Source organism: Phocoena sinus, chromosome 11 (genome assembly GCF_008692025.1).
Source record: "Phocoena sinus isolate mPhoSin1 chromosome 11, mPhoSin1.pri, whole genome shotgun sequence".
Classification (NCBI taxonomy): Eukaryota; Metazoa; Chordata; class Mammalia; order Artiodactyla; family Phocoenidae; genus Phocoena; species Phocoena sinus.
This window is the reverse complement of record NC_045773.1, coordinates 3830686-3848137: the sequence shown is the minus strand read 5'-3', so window position 1 is coordinate 3848137 and position 17452 is coordinate 3830686. Positions and strand designations below refer to the sequence as shown.

General features: G+C 46.0%; 1 protein-coding gene across 2 annotated transcripts in view; it reads right to left on the bottom strand.

Annotated features, from left to right (window-relative positions):
- Positions 1 to 17452, bottom strand: part of NR2C2 (nuclear receptor subfamily 2 group C member 2) — a 77867-nt gene that overhangs the window by 11195 nt on the left and 49220 nt on the right. For both annotated transcript variants that reach the window (XM_032649799.1, XM_032649800.1), the window contains 6 exons: positions 15436 to 15546; positions 7553 to 7753; positions 5378 to 5480; positions 2941 to 3120; positions 1911 to 2058; positions 1066 to 1159 (listed from right to left, as the gene is read on the bottom strand). In XM_032649799.1, the coding sequence (XP_032505690.1) occupies positions 1066 to 1159; positions 1911 to 2058; positions 2941 to 3120; positions 5378 to 5480; positions 7553 to 7753; positions 15436 to 15546 (837 nt within the window). The remainder of the gene's footprint in view (positions 1 to 1065; positions 1160 to 1910; positions 2059 to 2940; positions 3121 to 5377; positions 5481 to 7552; positions 7754 to 15435; positions 15547 to 17452) is intronic.

Sequence of the window (17452 nt, the reverse complement as noted above, 5' to 3'; positions counted from 1 at the left end):
GGTGGGGACGGGAGGGCATGGGGTGGCCGGCTCAGTACCAGCCTCTGTGCGGGTGGCACACGGGACAGGGGCTGCGCAACCCCCTGCCATCAGGAGTTCAGGGTGCTCAGGCCTTACTTTCGGGCTTATGGTGTGTCTACCCCACCAGGTGGTCAGTCACTGTCCTGCACGTCTGCCGGGTTAAGGCAACGAGCCAGGCATGATTCATCACCACCGCCCGAGGACAACAGGCTCAAAGCCCAGCCAGGGACCAATGGGTGGAGGGCAGCTGTCCATCGGCTCTCATTTTTGCCTTTCCTTTCCCAGAAGAGGACGTTCCTTAACGCACCACATGTGCATGAGAGCAGATGAGAGGGGAGCCTGCAGGCCCAGCTCTGGCTCTGAGGGCGGCAGCAACGCCAGCGCTGTTCTAAGTCGCTCCTTCCAGAGCAGAGACTTTGGGGCTCAGTGGGGCTGCCGCCACTTCACCGTTGCTCGAGTTATATCAGGGACAATAAGGTGAGAGAAGCAATGGGCTCCCTTGCCTGGATAAAACCCCCTCTCCTCAGGAATCTCCACGGGAGGCAGCCAGCTGTCTCTTTCTTGGGGTGACAAACATCTCTGTCCGCAAGTTGGATTCCCTGTAGCTGACCTACTCTGTCCGGGTTGGAGCTGCCAGAATCCTGGCTGGACTTCTTCCTGCAGGTCATCTAATAAAAAGGAACCAGGGACTCCTGCAAAAGGCCATCTTAGGATAAGGAGCTCTTCCTCAGCCTGCCCGTAGTTTGCCAATGTGCATCACTAGGGGGGAAAATCTTAGAAGTGAACCACAGAATTTTCACCAAATTGAACTCTAGACCCTGACATGTTAAGTGACCATGACCAGCCAGCTCTGACTGAGTTGCCAAAAAGTCATTGGCATCCCTTAAACGAATCACAGCACGGCTGTATCAGAAGTAAATGGAGATGCAGAAGGCCATGGCCTCGACTTAGTCTGAAGGCCAAGAAGAAGGTGGGTGCACACATTCAGAGAAGCGGCCTGCACTGAGACATAAAAGTGGAGAAGGCATGAGGAGAGAACATCACCTTGGAATCTGTGGCCAGGAGAACCGTACCATCCTCACGTATCAAAGGCTGCTGGATGTTCACAAGCATCCCTGGATCAAGAAGACCTGTTTGTCTATTTAAGACATAAAGAAACCCAGAGTAGCTTCCAACATTTAATGCACAGTGTGATCAGGCTGCGTTTACCTGTCCCGTCTACATCTGCAAGGCTGAGCAATAGAAAAGCTAACTAGACTCAGCCACAGAGTGACTCACCAACCCCCTTCTCTCTACAATGAGATGTGCAGAGCCAGGTCTGCAGCCTGAGACAGGATGACACAGACCGCACATCCCCCCAGGCTTCCACGTCCACTGCTGTGCCAGTAATGCTAACCTGATCTCAGAGTATCACCAGGGCATTCCCAACTCTAGCGCTTGCCATGATACATTTTGGATTTCTTGTTTCCCTCTTTCTGTTCCTTTAAGTTTGACAGATTACATTAAAAAAAAAACATATAAAATGACTTGTGGCACCATCTAGACCACACCTGGGTCTTAGGCCTTTTATCTCTACTGCAAAAAACCCCCATTCCTGAGTGATGGAACAACTGTTTTCCTGCAAGAATGATGCCTGAACTACAGCACATAATCCCAGCACCTGGGAGAGGAGAAATTCTGACCCCATCCTAAATCAACCATCCTCAGGCCTGGACAGAGGTGTGACTAGAGTGGCTCAAAAAAGGGTGGGATAAGGCAAGACAAGACTCAAGGCTGTGGCCCTCAGGTGGGGAGCCACATAAGCCCCCTTTCCAAGGAATATCTGTGCTTCCCCTAATCAGCTCCAAAGGCTGATTACAGTGTCGCCCTTTGTCAACACAGGGACTGACCTTGCTCCATCTTTATCTGCCACAAATGTTGGTGTGGCTATCAGAGGACTTCTCAGGTCCTTCCGGATATAGATTTTCTCCGTTGAAGCAGCACAATTGCTTGGTTTCTCCCGCTGCACATCAAAGGGCTTTCGTTCACTCTGCACAGCTTAAATCACAACAGAAATACCCATGTTTAAAAACCACATCCTTCACGGGAGAGGTAGGAGTCCTCTTAACTAAGCCCACTGCTGTCGGGATAAGCTCGGTGCTAGACACGCCTGGCTCAACTTCCACAGTGGACTTCGCAGCCAAAGGAGAGAAAGGCTCAAAGCCAAAGTGTCGTCAAATCTAAAGGAGCTCAAGATGGCGGGTGCCATGGCCAAGAAAGGACCGAGTGGCGTTTGTGTGGGTATCATTCTGTCACTCCCTGCTGCTCACAGGACTCTCTCCAGGAGGAGAAACACCCCCTCAGGTGGGCCCTTAACAGAGAGCTGCCCATGCCCCACGTGGAAAAGGAAGCATCCTAATGCCCAACTCGAGATGGACAGCTTCTGCTAACTGTCAGTGGGGCTCCATTTTACGTGACACCAGGGACCTCTTCCTTCAGCATCTGGTACAAGAGCAAGAACACATGCCAGAAACAAATGAAGAAAACAGACCTTTGCAGAAGAAAAGAGGACCCCAGACACATCATGTAAGGAAGGCAAGGGTGCTATTTCATGGATGGGGACCTGTGGCTCAGAGGCCACATGACTTCCCAAGGCCTCCCGGCTCCTGGGGGCAGGGCTGGAGCTGACGTGGTATCAGCTTTACTCCAAAGCCTGCGTTCATCCCACTCCACATGCTGCCTCCCAAATTATCTGGACTAGGTTTCCACTGTGGAAACCAACCAATCCTAGTGGTATCAGTGCCGCATCACTGAGCTGACCGTGAAGGTGAACCAAAATGAAGCCTCAGCAGATACTGTTAAGAGTATTTTAAGGCCAGGCATGGAAACCTCACTCTCGCCCTCCTTCTTAACTCACGTGCTATTTTAATAGTTACTCACATTCCATCTTCATGCCCATCTCTAAGCATTTTTTCAGCCGGCAAAACTGACAGCGGTTCCGGTGGTGTTTATTGATGATGCAGTCTTGATTGCTCCGGCAGCTGTAGGTCAGATTTTTCCTTACGCTCCTTTTGAAGAAACCTTTGCAGCCTTCACAACTGACAGCCCCATAGTGACGGCCTGAAAGAGAAAGGTAAGTCTATCGGGGACTGGTGTGCAGGGCCAGATGCCAGCAGCCATGGGCCAACCACAGGCCTGAGTGCTAAGCATGGCACCCAGGGCCTTCACATTTTTCTACCATCTTTAAGGTAGCCCTGTGAGGTCATGATGGACAAACGGAAGCTCAGACAGGTTATGTGGCCGCTGGTAAACGGCATGACCTCGGTGCTCCGAGTGCACAGCAGGAGCTCGCGGATGATGGCTGGGCTGCACCATCCATTGTACTCACCGGGCCCAGCTCTGCAGACCTGCCTGGTGAAGGCCCTCAGCTCCCCTGTCCCGTCAAGAGTGTCAAAGAGCAAACACAAGCTTGTGTTTGTTAGCCCAAAGAGTCTCATCCTGCATTTACTCCCTCTGTGTGCGTCACGTCCTGGGCCCCAGACTGACCCGGGGTGGGGGGCGTGACTGTGTGAGCCCAGGCCAAAGGAAGGCCGCCAGTTCTTTTTTCTAAGCTTGTTTACTTTGGGGGTCTCTAAGTTCTAATTCCCTCCCACATTAAAAAGAGCTGCACGTGAGTTTACCCTTTCTCACATTCCCAGCTGGGACCATCCTCGTGTATGCTCTCCTGGTTTGGTCTCATGTAACCCAGGGTCATAACTACTCTGAAGGGTCAGGGTTCACAGGGTCACTGTGGACGGCGGCTGCAGAGCAACCCATGGCCCTAAGCCCTAAGCTTTGGCGCGTGGAGCCGTTCTCCAACTCTACACTTAGAGGGTCTCAATTGTGTGCCTTAAGAAGAGTCATGCTGAAATGACTCTGTGGACATCATTCTTCCTTGCTTGCAGTGGATTTCCTTGGGCTCTCTAGACCTTAGAGTGATCTCTAATATCTGGAGGCAACGGCACTGCAAGCCTGTCATGAGCTTTACGCGCAGAAGGGAAAGCCAAGCAGATTCTGTGGCCTCTGCTACGCTCTTGCTTCATTCGCTTGTTCGAAAGTCTGCAGAATGTCTCTCCTTGCTGAGCAACAAGATGGGGATATAGAGATGAAGGGGTCAGACACGGTTCCTGCTCTAAAAAAAAAGAGCACATTCTGGAGGGGAAGACAGGCCTGTAAGGAAGCAACTAGAAAAGAACACATCCAGTGCCCAGAGATCTGAACAAAAGGGTGATGAGGACAGAGGCAGCACTGGCCCCTGCCTACTGGGGCAGATGAGGGCTTCAGAGAAGGGGCGAGAGCACAGCACCTGAGGCATCAGCGGGCGGGACTGGAGCTTCCGGCCTTCAGCTGGTGCTTGCCTGGGGTTGTCTTCCTCTTAAGAGGCTTGGCTCAGCACTTTTTCTCTTTTTTTTAAAACCAGGACCACAAAGTATCCAAAGTTCCTACGAATGTAGTGACCACAGAATAAAGCAGAACCAAGTGGTCATCTCAGAACTCAGGTCAGTGTCCCTAGCATCACTTACCCTCTATGGCTCCCAGTGTTAGCAGGCTGAAGTCTGAGCTTTGGGGCCAGACATCTTCTTTAGTCTCCTTGTACCCACCTCCTAACCATGGAAGCCCAGGAGTGCTTCCCCAGAGACATGGTGGGTATGGATGTTAAACTCTCCAGGCCCTGGTCCCGCCAGCTGGAACACTAAACTCTCCAGGCCCTGGTCCCGCCAGCTGGAACACCCTTCTGCTTTACCTGACAGCATACACTCAACCATCAAGGTCACCAATGTGACTTCAGGCCTTTCCTGACCCTGGGACTCCAGCCAGAATCACATGCCCCCTCCTGTTTATCACATTGGGTTATAGTGGGGGCATGACAGAGGCAGCTACAGTTAGGACGAGGGAGGGAGAGACAACAAACACATCTTGTGAAACAGCAAAGAACTGAGCAGATATTAACCAGACTAATGAAATGATTGCTCTTTTTTGGGGGGGGGGGGGGCGGGTGCGTGGCATGTGGGATCTTGGTTCCCCGACCAGGGATTGAACCCTCACCCCCTGCAGTGGAAGTGCGGAGTCTTAACTACTGGACCACCAGGGAAGTCCCAATTTCTTTCTTACTAGTACAAAAATAATTGACACCCGACCAACATTTACAAATCACAGAAATAATTTCTTGATTTTTGCTTTTGATTCTTATAATCTGACAAACTGATTTGCTTATTTACATCACCACCCCAATAAGAAGAGTGGAGTTCATGTTTTGAAACCTACAACCCTCCCCCGCCCCAGTTGGTGCATGATGTTGGCCCCTGATGTGCACCCAGCATGGCCTTTGGTTACTCACCTGAGGCTTTGTCGCCACACACCACACAGTACTCTACCACCTGGGGCCGCTGGACGTCGGCCTTCCCCAGAAGACGCTCCACAGAAGCAGAGTCCGTGACGATCTAAGAAGAATCAGGAAATAAGCAGAGTGCTGATGAAAAACCAGAGCCCTAAGCAAAGTCATGTTGAACTGTGAAGTCCTAATCTCGGGTTTCTAAGAACTCTGGGCAGAACTGGGAAAATGTCATGTGACAACTAAATCTGCCACCAGGAATGGCGTGGCCGCTCATCTGGACCAAGCCCCTTGAGCGGTGGTGGGTGGCGGTGGGCTTGTCCAGGGTCGGACACTGGTTTTCAGGGACCTACCCTCCTATCTGGCCACCTCAACCACCTAGGACTAGGGGCCGTGTGGGGACTCACAGACGGATGCTCCACCATGAAGATACTCAAGGTCGTTTTGGTTGCTTCTCTATTCTCATGAAACAGCTTGAAAGTACACAGAGAGGTTTACTTGGCAGAAAAGTAATTAAGCTTTACTGACTAAATAACTAGCTCTCTCGTGAGGCAGCTGGCAGTGGAGGGACTAGGATAGGTGGCCTCTGAAACCTGCTATTCTTCATTTGTAGGTGACTTTCTAGGTGACCCACAGTGCTGCTCATCTGAAGAGTAATGTAACTGGTTTCAACATGAAAAAGTGAAAAATAGCTGTTATTAAATCATGTACTAACAATAAGCCTTAAAATGATTTATGTACAGTGAGAATATATACAGACATCATTATGTGCAATGACCTCTTATAAGACATGCAAGAGAATCACCAGCCATCCTTTCAAAAACAAGGAGTCGAAGCAAGCAGGGAGGAACTCTGATTCCAGATGATCAGAATGTACACTAGGAAGTATTTACTAATGGCATTATGAGGTGTCTCAAAAGTACAGCTCTGGAAGCTGAACATATTGGTGTTCTGAACCCAGCTCCAGCGGAAGGAAAAAAACCCTTTCCTTCCTGAATTTTCTCCATGGTAGAAATCTCCCTGCAAAACACATGGATTCTTAGCAGCATTATTCACAGTAAAGGTAGAAGCAACCCAAGTATCCACTGACAGATGAATGGAAAAACCAAGCGTGGTCTATACATACATTGGAATATTATTCAGCCTTTAAAATGAAGGAAATTCTGACACATAAGACAAAACACAGATGAACCTTGAGGACATTGTGCTCAGTGAAATTAGCCAGTCACAAAAGGGCAAATATTACAGGATTTGACTTATGTGAGGTCCCTAGAGTAGTCAGACCCATAGGAAGTGGAATAGTGGTAGCCAGGGGCTGAGGGGTGGGGAATGGGAGTTGTTCAGTGGGGACAGTTTCAGTTTGGGAAGATGAAGAGTTCTGGGGATGGGTGGTGGTGACGGCTACACAACAGTGTGCATGTCCTTAATGCCCCTGAACTGGACACCTAAAAACTATTAAGAAAGTAAATTTTATATGTTACCACAAATTTTTAAAAAACTTAAAAACCAGAACCAAACAAGACCATGGATTGCACCCTGACCTGGACTAAACATGCTCCATGCTTGGCCACCATGGGACACTGGCCTTGAGTCCCTGCTTCTCTGAGTGTTGGGACTTGGAAGTTCAATGCTTCCCAATAACCCTGCTCTTCTTCCAGCCCTTGCTCTCCTCTTTCCTGTACCTGCCCCAACGCCATCCCGCCTGCCAGAGGGGGGAGAACCAGGGCAGAACGGAGGGGCCCACAGGCAGCAGTTCACAGGAACAAGATCAGAATAAAGAGCTGGGCCAGTCCGAGGTAAGAGTTAGAACAAATCGGTCCTCATCTGACTGTGGTCAGCCCTTGGTGGTGCCCCAAAAGCATCACAGGCCAAGGGCTGCCACCACATGGCCTTGGTTGAGAACCATTCTCCAGTGGCTCACGCCAACTGCTCAGGTGAGTCTCCTGTGGGACCGCTGATTTGCCGGCTCAAATTCCATCCATCTGAGCACTGCAGCGGCTGCCTTCTGGGCCTCGCCACTCATTTGCTGGATTTTTACTTTAGCCGAGGCAGCAACCCACCATGTTTGCAGGTCCCCAAAGGACCCACTAGAGATGGATTTGGCCTCCACGGTAGAGGTAAGAGTCAAGAACAAGTGCAGTAGCAGAAGTGCTGAAACAAACACCTGTCAACAGGTCTTACTTGGATCCTGCCAGGGACGAGGTTGTCCGAGGTGGTGAATATGAGCTGCTTGGCACTGGAGGTCTCCGGGGAAGCCAGGATCACCTTCCCAGTTCCAGCTCCATCTGGGCTGGTCAGGATGAACTGCTGCTTGGGGGATCCGGAGGCGTCCACTGCGGTGACTATCTGGATCTTCTGTCCTGTCTGCTGGTCTGTCACGATCTACAAGACACAACACGGAGGCTGCTCTCACGGAGCACGTGCAGTGGCTGCCAACGCCGGCCCGGAGTCAGTGCTGGTCCAGGACAGTTTCACCAGTGCCGGTGAAATGGGAAAGAGAAAACAACAGGGAGCTTTTCAGAAACTGGTTTTCATACAGCTAATTTTATTCTAGGATGATATCATCCCTCCTACTTTTAGAATTAAAATGCCCTTTGGAAGTGGAGGGAAGGGAAACTGTATGAAGGTGGTCAACTTGAAGGTGTCCGGAGAGTAAATCCTCAGAGATCTCATCACAAGGAAAAAAACACTTTTTTCCTTTTTCTTTTTTCTACATGTATATGAGATGGTGAATGTTAACTAAACTTGTGGCAATCATTTCACAATATATGTAAATCAAGTTATTATGTTCTATACCTGAAACTTAGTGCTGCATGTCAATTACAGTTCAATAAACCTGGACAAAGAAAGGCCCTTTCTGTTATGAAATGAAGACAGTAATAAATAGTAGATGATAGGTTTAACTGAACAAAAAAAGGAAAAAAAATTCTTGCCCTAGGCATAATAAGAAATGTGGGCAACCCTAACTTTTTTTGTTTTTGGGCCGTGCTGCACAGCATGCGGGATCTTAGTACCCTGACCAGGGACCGAATCCAGGCCCGCTGCAGTGGAAGCGTGGAGCCCTAACCACTGGACCGCCAGGGAATTCCCTACCCTAACTTTTTGAAACCCCAAAACCTGAGAATGGCTGTTTTAAAGGGCTATTTCTGAAGGGAAGGTCCTATAAATAATTCTGCCTTAAAAAAAAAATAATAATGCTGCCTTGCAGTGACAGAATGCAGGGAGTCCCTTGCTGACACACATCCAACTTCTCCCACCTCTTGACTCTGAGGTCTCTAAGCATAGAGATAACACCTGTTTCAGGGCTGCATCCCCAGGGCCAGCACAGGGCCTGGCACATGGAGAGAAGATGTGAATAAAAGACTGTGGAAGCCCTGGAGGCAGTGGGCGCTGACTCCGGAGAAGCCCTGAGCCTCATTTCTCCAGGAACGGCCACCAGTCATGAGCCCCACTGCCATAGCTCACCTTTTCCCTGCATCCCTGCCTAAGTGCATCAGTCACAATTAAGACAGCTGCTACGTTAGAGCGACTTCTCTTATTCCTGCTCGTGAAGTTCTTTGAAGCTGTTCTAGCCCGTTCCTGTCTCTCTTCCAGGCCAAGTGCCCAACTTGGAGCATGGGGCCACCTTTTCCCTGAGAACCCCCAGCAGGCCCTCACTGCAGACAGGACTCTTGCGGTGCGTGCGCTGGGCCTTGGGAAGGGGAGACATACTGTGTCTCTGGTTGTACCCCAGCTCCCTACGGCACATTTACGGACAACATATCTGGAATCTGCGCCACCTCTTGATAGAACTGCTTTGGGTCATGGCATCCCAAGGTTCAGACAGCAAACTCACACAGAGTCCTACAGCTTTGCCAACAGTCCAATACGGAAAATCCAACGATGCTGGTAGGTTCAAAAGAAAATGACACAAGCAAGGAAAGAGTCAATTACTTAACACGTGTTTACTGGGCACCCACTAGGTGACCAGCACTATTCTCGGTACTAGAGATGGAAGTGTGAACACGGCGGGGAGCTCGCCTGCTAGAGGAAAGACAGACTGTGCACCCTGACATGAAGAGGCAGGAAGGAAACATAGAGGAAACAAAAAAGCAGGGTAATGGACAGAACACGACATGGGGAAGGAGGTAGGCGGGCAGCTTCAAGAGCAAAGACCTCTCTGAGGGAATGACGGTGGACAAAGACCCAAATGAGGCAAGAGAGGAAGCCGTGCAGAGCTGTGACAGAGTGGGTTGCAGGCTGAGGGCCCAGTGAATGCAAGACCAGAGAGCCACAGGCTGGACACGAGTCCCAGCACATCATCACTTCCAAGTGAATGCCCAAAAGACCTTTAAGGGGATTCCCTGGTGGCGCAGTGGTTAAGAACCTGCCTGCCAATGCAGGGGACACAGGTTTGAGCCCTGGTTCAGGAAGATCCCACATGCCACAGAGCAACTAAGCCCGTGCACCGCAACTACTGAGCCTGCGCACCACAACTACTGAAGCCTGTGCGCCTAGAGCCTGTGCTCTGCAACAGGAGAAGCCACCACAATGAGAAGCCTGCACACGGCAACGAAGAGTAGCCCCCGCTCACCGCAACAAGAGAAAGCCTGTGCGCAGCAAAGAAGACCCAGCCATAAATAAATAAATAAAATTGAAAAAAAAAAGACGTGATAGGACTGCCGAAAAGAAATAGAGTAATCAACCATTATAGTTGGAGTTATCATCACTCCTCTGTCAGCAACTGACAGATCAAGCAGGCAGAAAATCAATAAGGATATAGTTGACCTGAGGAGCACCAGCAACCCCCTTGATATAGCTGACGTGTAAACTCATCCATCTAGCAACAGCAGAATATACATTCTTCTCAAGCTTGCATGGAACATTCACTAAGACAGACCACATTCTGGGCCACAAATATATGTATCAAACACACATATATATATCAAAATATATAGCTGAGTGTGTAAGGAAACGGGCACTCTCATACCAGGCTGGTGGGAGTATAAGTTGGTGGAACCTCTTTGGAAGGCAGTCTGGCAACTACTGTCAAAACTACACATAAGGGACTTCCCTGGTGGCGCAGTGGTTCTGAGTCCACATGCCAATGCAAGGGACATGGGTTTGATCCCTCTTCTGGGAAGATCCCACATGCCACGGAGCAGCTGAGCCCGTGCGTCACAACTACCGAGCCTGCGCTCTACAGCCCGTGAGCCACAACTACTGAGCCGGCGCGCTTAGAGCCCATGCTCCACAACAACAGGCCACTGCGATGAGAGGCCCGCACACTGCGGTGAAGAGTGGCCCCTGCTCGCTGCAGCTAGAGGGGAGCCCGTGCAGCAAAGAAGACCCAATGCAGTCAAATCTAACTAAATAAATAAAAGATAACATTCCTTCTTAAACAAACAAACAAAATAAACAAACTACACATGACACACCCTTCCAGCAATCCTACTTTGAGGAACTGATCCTACAGAAATACTCTCACATGTCTTAAATTAAGCAGGTAAAAGGTTATTTATTGCAGCATCCAAAAAATGGGATATCAAACCGCCACTCAAGAGAAAGAGGCAGCTTATTTGTACCACAGGGAAATACCTCCAAAAGAGAGTGAAGTCCAGAGCAGTGTGGGCAGAATGTCGACAGGAGTGTAAAAATATGCTGTATTGTTTACATGTATGCTTGCAGGTGTAGATGCATAGCCCATCTCTGAAAGAATGAATATGCAATATGGTAACAGTGGCTTTTCTTGGGAGAGACGTGAGTGACTCCACGAAGAGGGAGGGAGGGAGACTCGTCTTTTACTCTGTATGGTGTGACTTTGTTACAGTGTGCAACTACTACCCAGTCAGCACATAGAAACAGACAACTCCTACGAGTACCTGAGAGGGGCCACTAGAATATCAGACCAGAAAGGAAATATCAGATGGTTGCAGATGGAGAAAGGACAGAGAACAGGTACTGGCTGCTCAATAAGGATGTGCAGAAATAAAGAGCTGGTGGAAGAGAGACCTAGGGAAGGAGGATGCTACAAGAGCCCAAGATGCAGTCCCCTGGGGAATGTAGTAAGGATTTCAAACTTTTAAAAAACATATAAACAGCAGAAGTCTTTTCTAGTAACATGTGAAACCTCAGAAAATAAAGTAGATAAAAAAGCACTGTATTATATAAATGTATTTTATAAGCTCAAATTTAAACATTTCTTTCAGTCAAACAATGAGTATAATTATGCTCTCCTGAAAACATAAATGTGAAATGGGGAGTGTGGAGGAATAGCTCTGGAAAACCTTAAAATCCACGGAGATGGCAAAAGAAGGTTTAAGCCAAGATCTGCCCCCAAAAGAATGAACACAGATTACAAGTGAGCGCGCACCAGTGACCTCCAGCATGTCAAATTTGGTATATGACATGTTCAAGTGTATTTTTCTTTTAATCTACTTTAATTGCTTTGAAAGCTGGACTAAAAAATGAAATTTGAACGTAATGTTTGTGTAATCTGGGAAACAGTAAAGAACACAGTTTGAAAACCACTGGCCTAAAAAGACTACATATGATGAAAACCCATGAAATTTACTGAGAAGCTAGATTTTGTGATGGCATGGCTCTGACTAAGCTTCATTTTCAGACAAGCAGGTGTTCTCCTACAGCTTTTCTTATCTCCATCTCCTTCCTCCCATAGCTTCTGCCCTAGACCTCTGTACCCCCAAAAACAACAGCTCTCAACCCCAGTCACAAGGCTACCTCTCTTGCTCTGAGGACCACCACCCTTCGCACTTGGCCCCAAAAGCCCTTTTGCAGCCATTAGGATGACATACTGATGAACACAAGTCCATCATCAGATCAGCCCTCTGTTGGTCTGCACAACTAGATATGTTGGGCTTGTGTTGACTGACACCTTAATTTTTGCTATCATTATTAAAAACAAAAATAAATCCTGGAATGGGAAAAATAGTTATGAAGGATTTAACTGGGAAAACTGATGAAATTTTAGAATATGGACTATGGACTAGATAATGGCACGTTTCAATATTAAATTTACTGATTTTGATAACTGCATTGTAATTATGTAAGAGAAAATACATGCTGAAGTATCCAGGGCAAAGAGGCATGATGTCTCCACTTTATTCTCAAATGATTCAGAAAAAACACATTATACATACATCCAGAATGTTACAGCAAACAACTGGTGAATCCATGTAAAGGGGACACAGGGTTTATATGTATTATTTTCCTTAAGTTTGAACTTATATGAAAATAAAACATTAAAAAATTGTATAACACAGATGCTAACATTTATTGACATCTACTTCCTACAGCTTTATAGGCAGTATCTCTTATCCTTTTACAGTCCTATAAAACAGGTACTATTACTGCTGTCACTTTACAATTATAGATGTTACAGAAACGTTTCCCAGGGTCACAGTGCGGAGTGGAAGCAAGATTTGACCCTAAAATCTGTTCCATTCAGAGCCAAAGCTCCTAAATGTTGCATAGCTTGCCATCCTTACTGAATAATCTTTCCCTCCCAACCTTATCACACAAGCCACTATTTGAGTTCAAAGCATTGTTATTCATTACAATATCAGAAAATGTATTCTTTCCCCTAGACTTCAGGGGATCAGAGATCCATTACTGAAGTCAGGACTAGAAATGAAAACTTCATCAAAGCCATAGCACCAACATCAAGAACCCAGAAACCAACCTATGACCTATAACTTTCCTTCAAAAAAACCAAACCTTGAAAAACAGTCAGTTCTGTTGCACCGAGGTAGGTCCCTTTTTTTTTTTTTTTTTTTTTGCGTTACGCGGGCCTCTCAATGTTGTGGCCTCTTCCGTTGCGGAGCACAGGCTCCGGACGCGCAGGCTCAGCGGCCATGGCTCACGGGCCCAGCCGCTCCGCGGCATGTGGGATCCTCCCAGACCGGGGCACGAACCCGTGTCCCCTGCATCGGCAGGCGGACTCTCAACCACTGCGCCACCAGGGAAGCCCGGTAGGTCCCTTTTTTTTTTTTTTTGCCCCACAGCACAGCATGTGGGATCTTAGTTCCCCAACCAAGGATCGAACTCGTGTCCCCTGCAGTGGAAGCATGGAGTCTTAACCATTGGACCGCCAGGGAAGTCCCAAGGTATGTCTAATTTTATTGACAGTGCACAATGAAAAGATTTTCAACTATACTTACTTTACATAAAACTCATGCTAATGGGTTATCTTCCCTAGAGAAACCGAAAGCTCAACGCCAAAGATCTATTCTACAAGACTGCTGCTCAAGAATCTTACTGCATTCTAGCCAGGACAGTGGTGGAACCATGGGCCAAGCACCAGGGCATGGGAACAGCCCCACTGTATGGAATGGGATGCCTGAATACCCCTCGGGAAAACAGAAAGATCCTTCTTATACCAATACAGGGAGCTGTATACCCTCTCTTGAAACACAAACTAGCTACCGATGGAGTTTTCTGGAAGAACTTTCTATGTTCTCATCTGCCCTCAGATGGTTGTGAAACCACAATATAACATCCATGGTTAAATGTACAAAGTTAGTTCCTAGTTAGTTAGAGTTGGGAGAGTTATGTAGGCAGGATCCTAACACCTGCTACATAAAACTATAAAGGACTCATTTTCAAGTCACAATCAGCAAATAAGAACAAAGCAAAAGAGAAAAAAATAACTTAGCTATATAAAGTTTCTAATTCTGAGGAATAGTAAAATCTCATTAACGTTGGACCAATTACTTCTGAATTTCTAGACACTCAGATATGTGTTTCCTACTTGGTGTGAAGAAAAGAAGTGTATGAACTTTGGTATTTATGATAAAATATTATGTAATACAGACATGATGGAAATATAATTTTTAACAACTCATTTCACTTTACTTATTAGAACTCTTCTATGCTTAGTTTATAATAATCCATAAAATCACTTTTAAGAATGGGTGAACACTATGGAAGTCATCTACTTATTACAGCATACTACTCACTTAATACCGAGTTTTAAAATAAAGAAACTGTAAATGAAAGCAATCCTTTACTTATTCACTCAAATACCTGTCCACCTGCTATTCTCTCAAACTTACGTTACATAACTAGAGTTTTTTCTGCCGTTCATTTCCGTGCATGTGTTTTGGTTTGGCCTTTTGAGATAACTATGAATCTCTTCTTTTTTTTTTACATCTTTATTGGAGTATAATTGTTTTACAATGGTGTGTTAGTTTCTGCTTTATAACAAAGTGAACCAGTTATACATATACAAATGTTCCCAAATCTCTTCCCTCTTGCGTCTCCCTCCCTCCCACCCTCCCTATCCCACCCCTCTAGGTGGTCACAAAGCACCGAGCTGATCTCCCTGTGCTATGCGGCTGCTTCCCACTAGCTATCTATTTTACGTTTGGTAGTGTATATGAATCTTTAATGTATGTGTGTCATCAATAATTTTCCCTACTTCTTGCTTGTTGATCATGATACGTGTACCTTCTCTTTGTTCAGTGGGAAAGAGGCAGGTTCAGAGCCCTGGGAAGACTAAACCTCCCATAAGTGAATATCATCAATTAGTCAACAGTAACAATAATACTAGCAATAATAGTTATTATAGATAATTAGTACATACCGAATGTTATTATGTGCCAAGCACCGTTTCAAGCATTTTACAAGCAATATTCACTGATTCTTCCTAATAACCTTATGAGATAAGTACTACTATTATGTACATTTTCTAAATGAAAAAAGTGAGACATTAGAAAAGCTATAAAATGGGGCACTGGACTTGACTTCAAGTGGAGGTCCACACTCTTAACGACTAAGACATACTACCTCTCAATTTTGAAGCACATAAGTAATAAATGGTACTTCATTCCAATAGTTTGAAGTGACAGTTCAGACTTTTAGATTGAAAGTAAGTCAGCTTAGTAAATGTAAAATCTTTCTTCTTTTATTTTTTAAAAAATAAGTGAGATTGTACTACACTTGATACCTAAGAAGCACAGCTCCTTAGTGAAACCCTTAGGCAGGTTTGTTTTCAGAAACGATTCAGGGAAGGCAGGTCTGCCCTCAGGCAGGTGGCTGGAACCAAGTGGGACTGGTGCAGGTACCTGAATGCGCTGAGGTGAGGCTACCGCAGAATCAGTGGAGATTATCTGGATGCGCGGGGAGGGGCTGGTCATCCCTGGAGATTCCGGCCGAGAAGTCTGTGTACGTGGTACCTGTGGGTGAGAAGAGGGCTGCATCACAAGGGGGCTTAGAAAGATGCCCAGTGGTGGTTTGAGGACCATGCCTCTTGCTTTCACTGTGGCTATGAGTGATAAAATTGTATAGTTTTCGATGACAAAGGAATCAATGAGATATTTCCACAGAATGATCCTAAGAAACAGCTACAATAGCTGTTTCTAATGTTGAAAATGCAAGAAAAAATGAAAGGTATTTTCAGGTCTGCTCTGCACAGCATCAATAAAATAAAAAGCTACCAAAATAACTTCTTAGAGATCATCTTTGAATTTTTTTCACTGTCTCTAAGGCCAGCTATAAAGCACTCCTTTAAGATGACAGGTTCCAGAAGACAGGCTCTCACAATACTGTTGAGGATGGCAAACAACCAGAATTACACTGGAAACTACTGGGATTAATACTTGTGAAAGAGTCTGGCAACCTCCCATCCTCACTGGGATAAAATCGGAAAAAGCTCATCAATAACACAAGGTCAATACCCACTAAAGTCAAGGTTCAAGGTTCTGAATGGTCACTTGGGCACCTGAAGTGAGCAGATATTATTTTTCCTTGAATAAAAGTATATCATGAACCAATGCTTTTCAAACTTCAAAAAAAAACAAAAAACAAAAAAAGGAAAAAGAAGGAGAAGAAGAGGAGGAGGAGGACGCAACACTTCCCAATTCATTCTATGAGGCCAGGATCACCTGATACCAAAACCAGACAGACATCACAAGAAAACTACAGATCAATATTCCTTATGAATATAGATGCAACAATCTGCAACAAAACCCTAGCAAAATGAATCCAGAAGCATATAAAGAATCATACACTATGACTAAGTGGGATTTATCCCAGGAATGCAAGGTTGGTTAAGCATATGAATCAAACAATATAACACACCCAAGAACAGAGGACGAAAGCCAAATGATCATCTCAATGTACAGAGGAAGCATTTGACAAAATTCAACACTCTTTCATGATAAAAACACTCACGAAAATAAGAAGTACTGGGCTTCCCTGGTGGCGCAGTAGTTAAGAATTCGCCTGCCAATGCAGGGGACAGGGGTTCGAGCCCTGGTCTGGGAAGATCCCACATGCTGAGGAGCAACTAAGCCTGTGCACCACAACTACTGAGCCTGCGCACCACAACTACTGAAGCCCGCGTGCCTAGAGCCCGTGCTCTGCAACAAGAGGAGCCACTGAAATGAGAAGCCTGTGCACGGCAACGAAGAGTAGCCCCTGCTCACTGCAACTAGAGAAAGCCTGCTTGCAGTAGCAAAGACCCAATGCAACCAAAAATAAAATAAAGCAAATATTTAAAAAAAGAATAGAAGTACTGATATTCCATCAATCTGATAACGAGTATCTATAAAATACAGCTAACATAATACTTAGTGATGGAAGACTGAAAGCTTTCTCCTAAGATCAGGAACAAGAAAAAGATGTCTGCTTTCACCATGTCTACTTGACACTGTACTGGAAGTTCTAGACAGGGCAATTAGGAAAGAAAAAGCCAGATTTGGAAAGAAGGAAAACTATCTCTTTTTGCAGATGATACGATCTTGTACACAGAAAATCTGAAAGAATCCACAGAAAAACTATCAGCGCTAGTAAATGAGTTTCAAGGTTGCAGAATACAAGACCAACATATAAAAATAAGTTATCTTTCTATAAGTTAGCAAAGAGCAATCAGAAAATAAAATTAAAGGAACAATCCCACTGACCATAGCATCAAACACAAGACAATAGTTAGGAAGAAATTTAACAAAAGTGTAGTATTTGTATACTGAAAACTACAAAACACTGTTGAAAGAAATTAAAGAAGACCTAGATGACATCTGTGTTCATGGATCAGAAGATTTAATATTGTTAAGATGACAATATTACACAAATTGATCAACA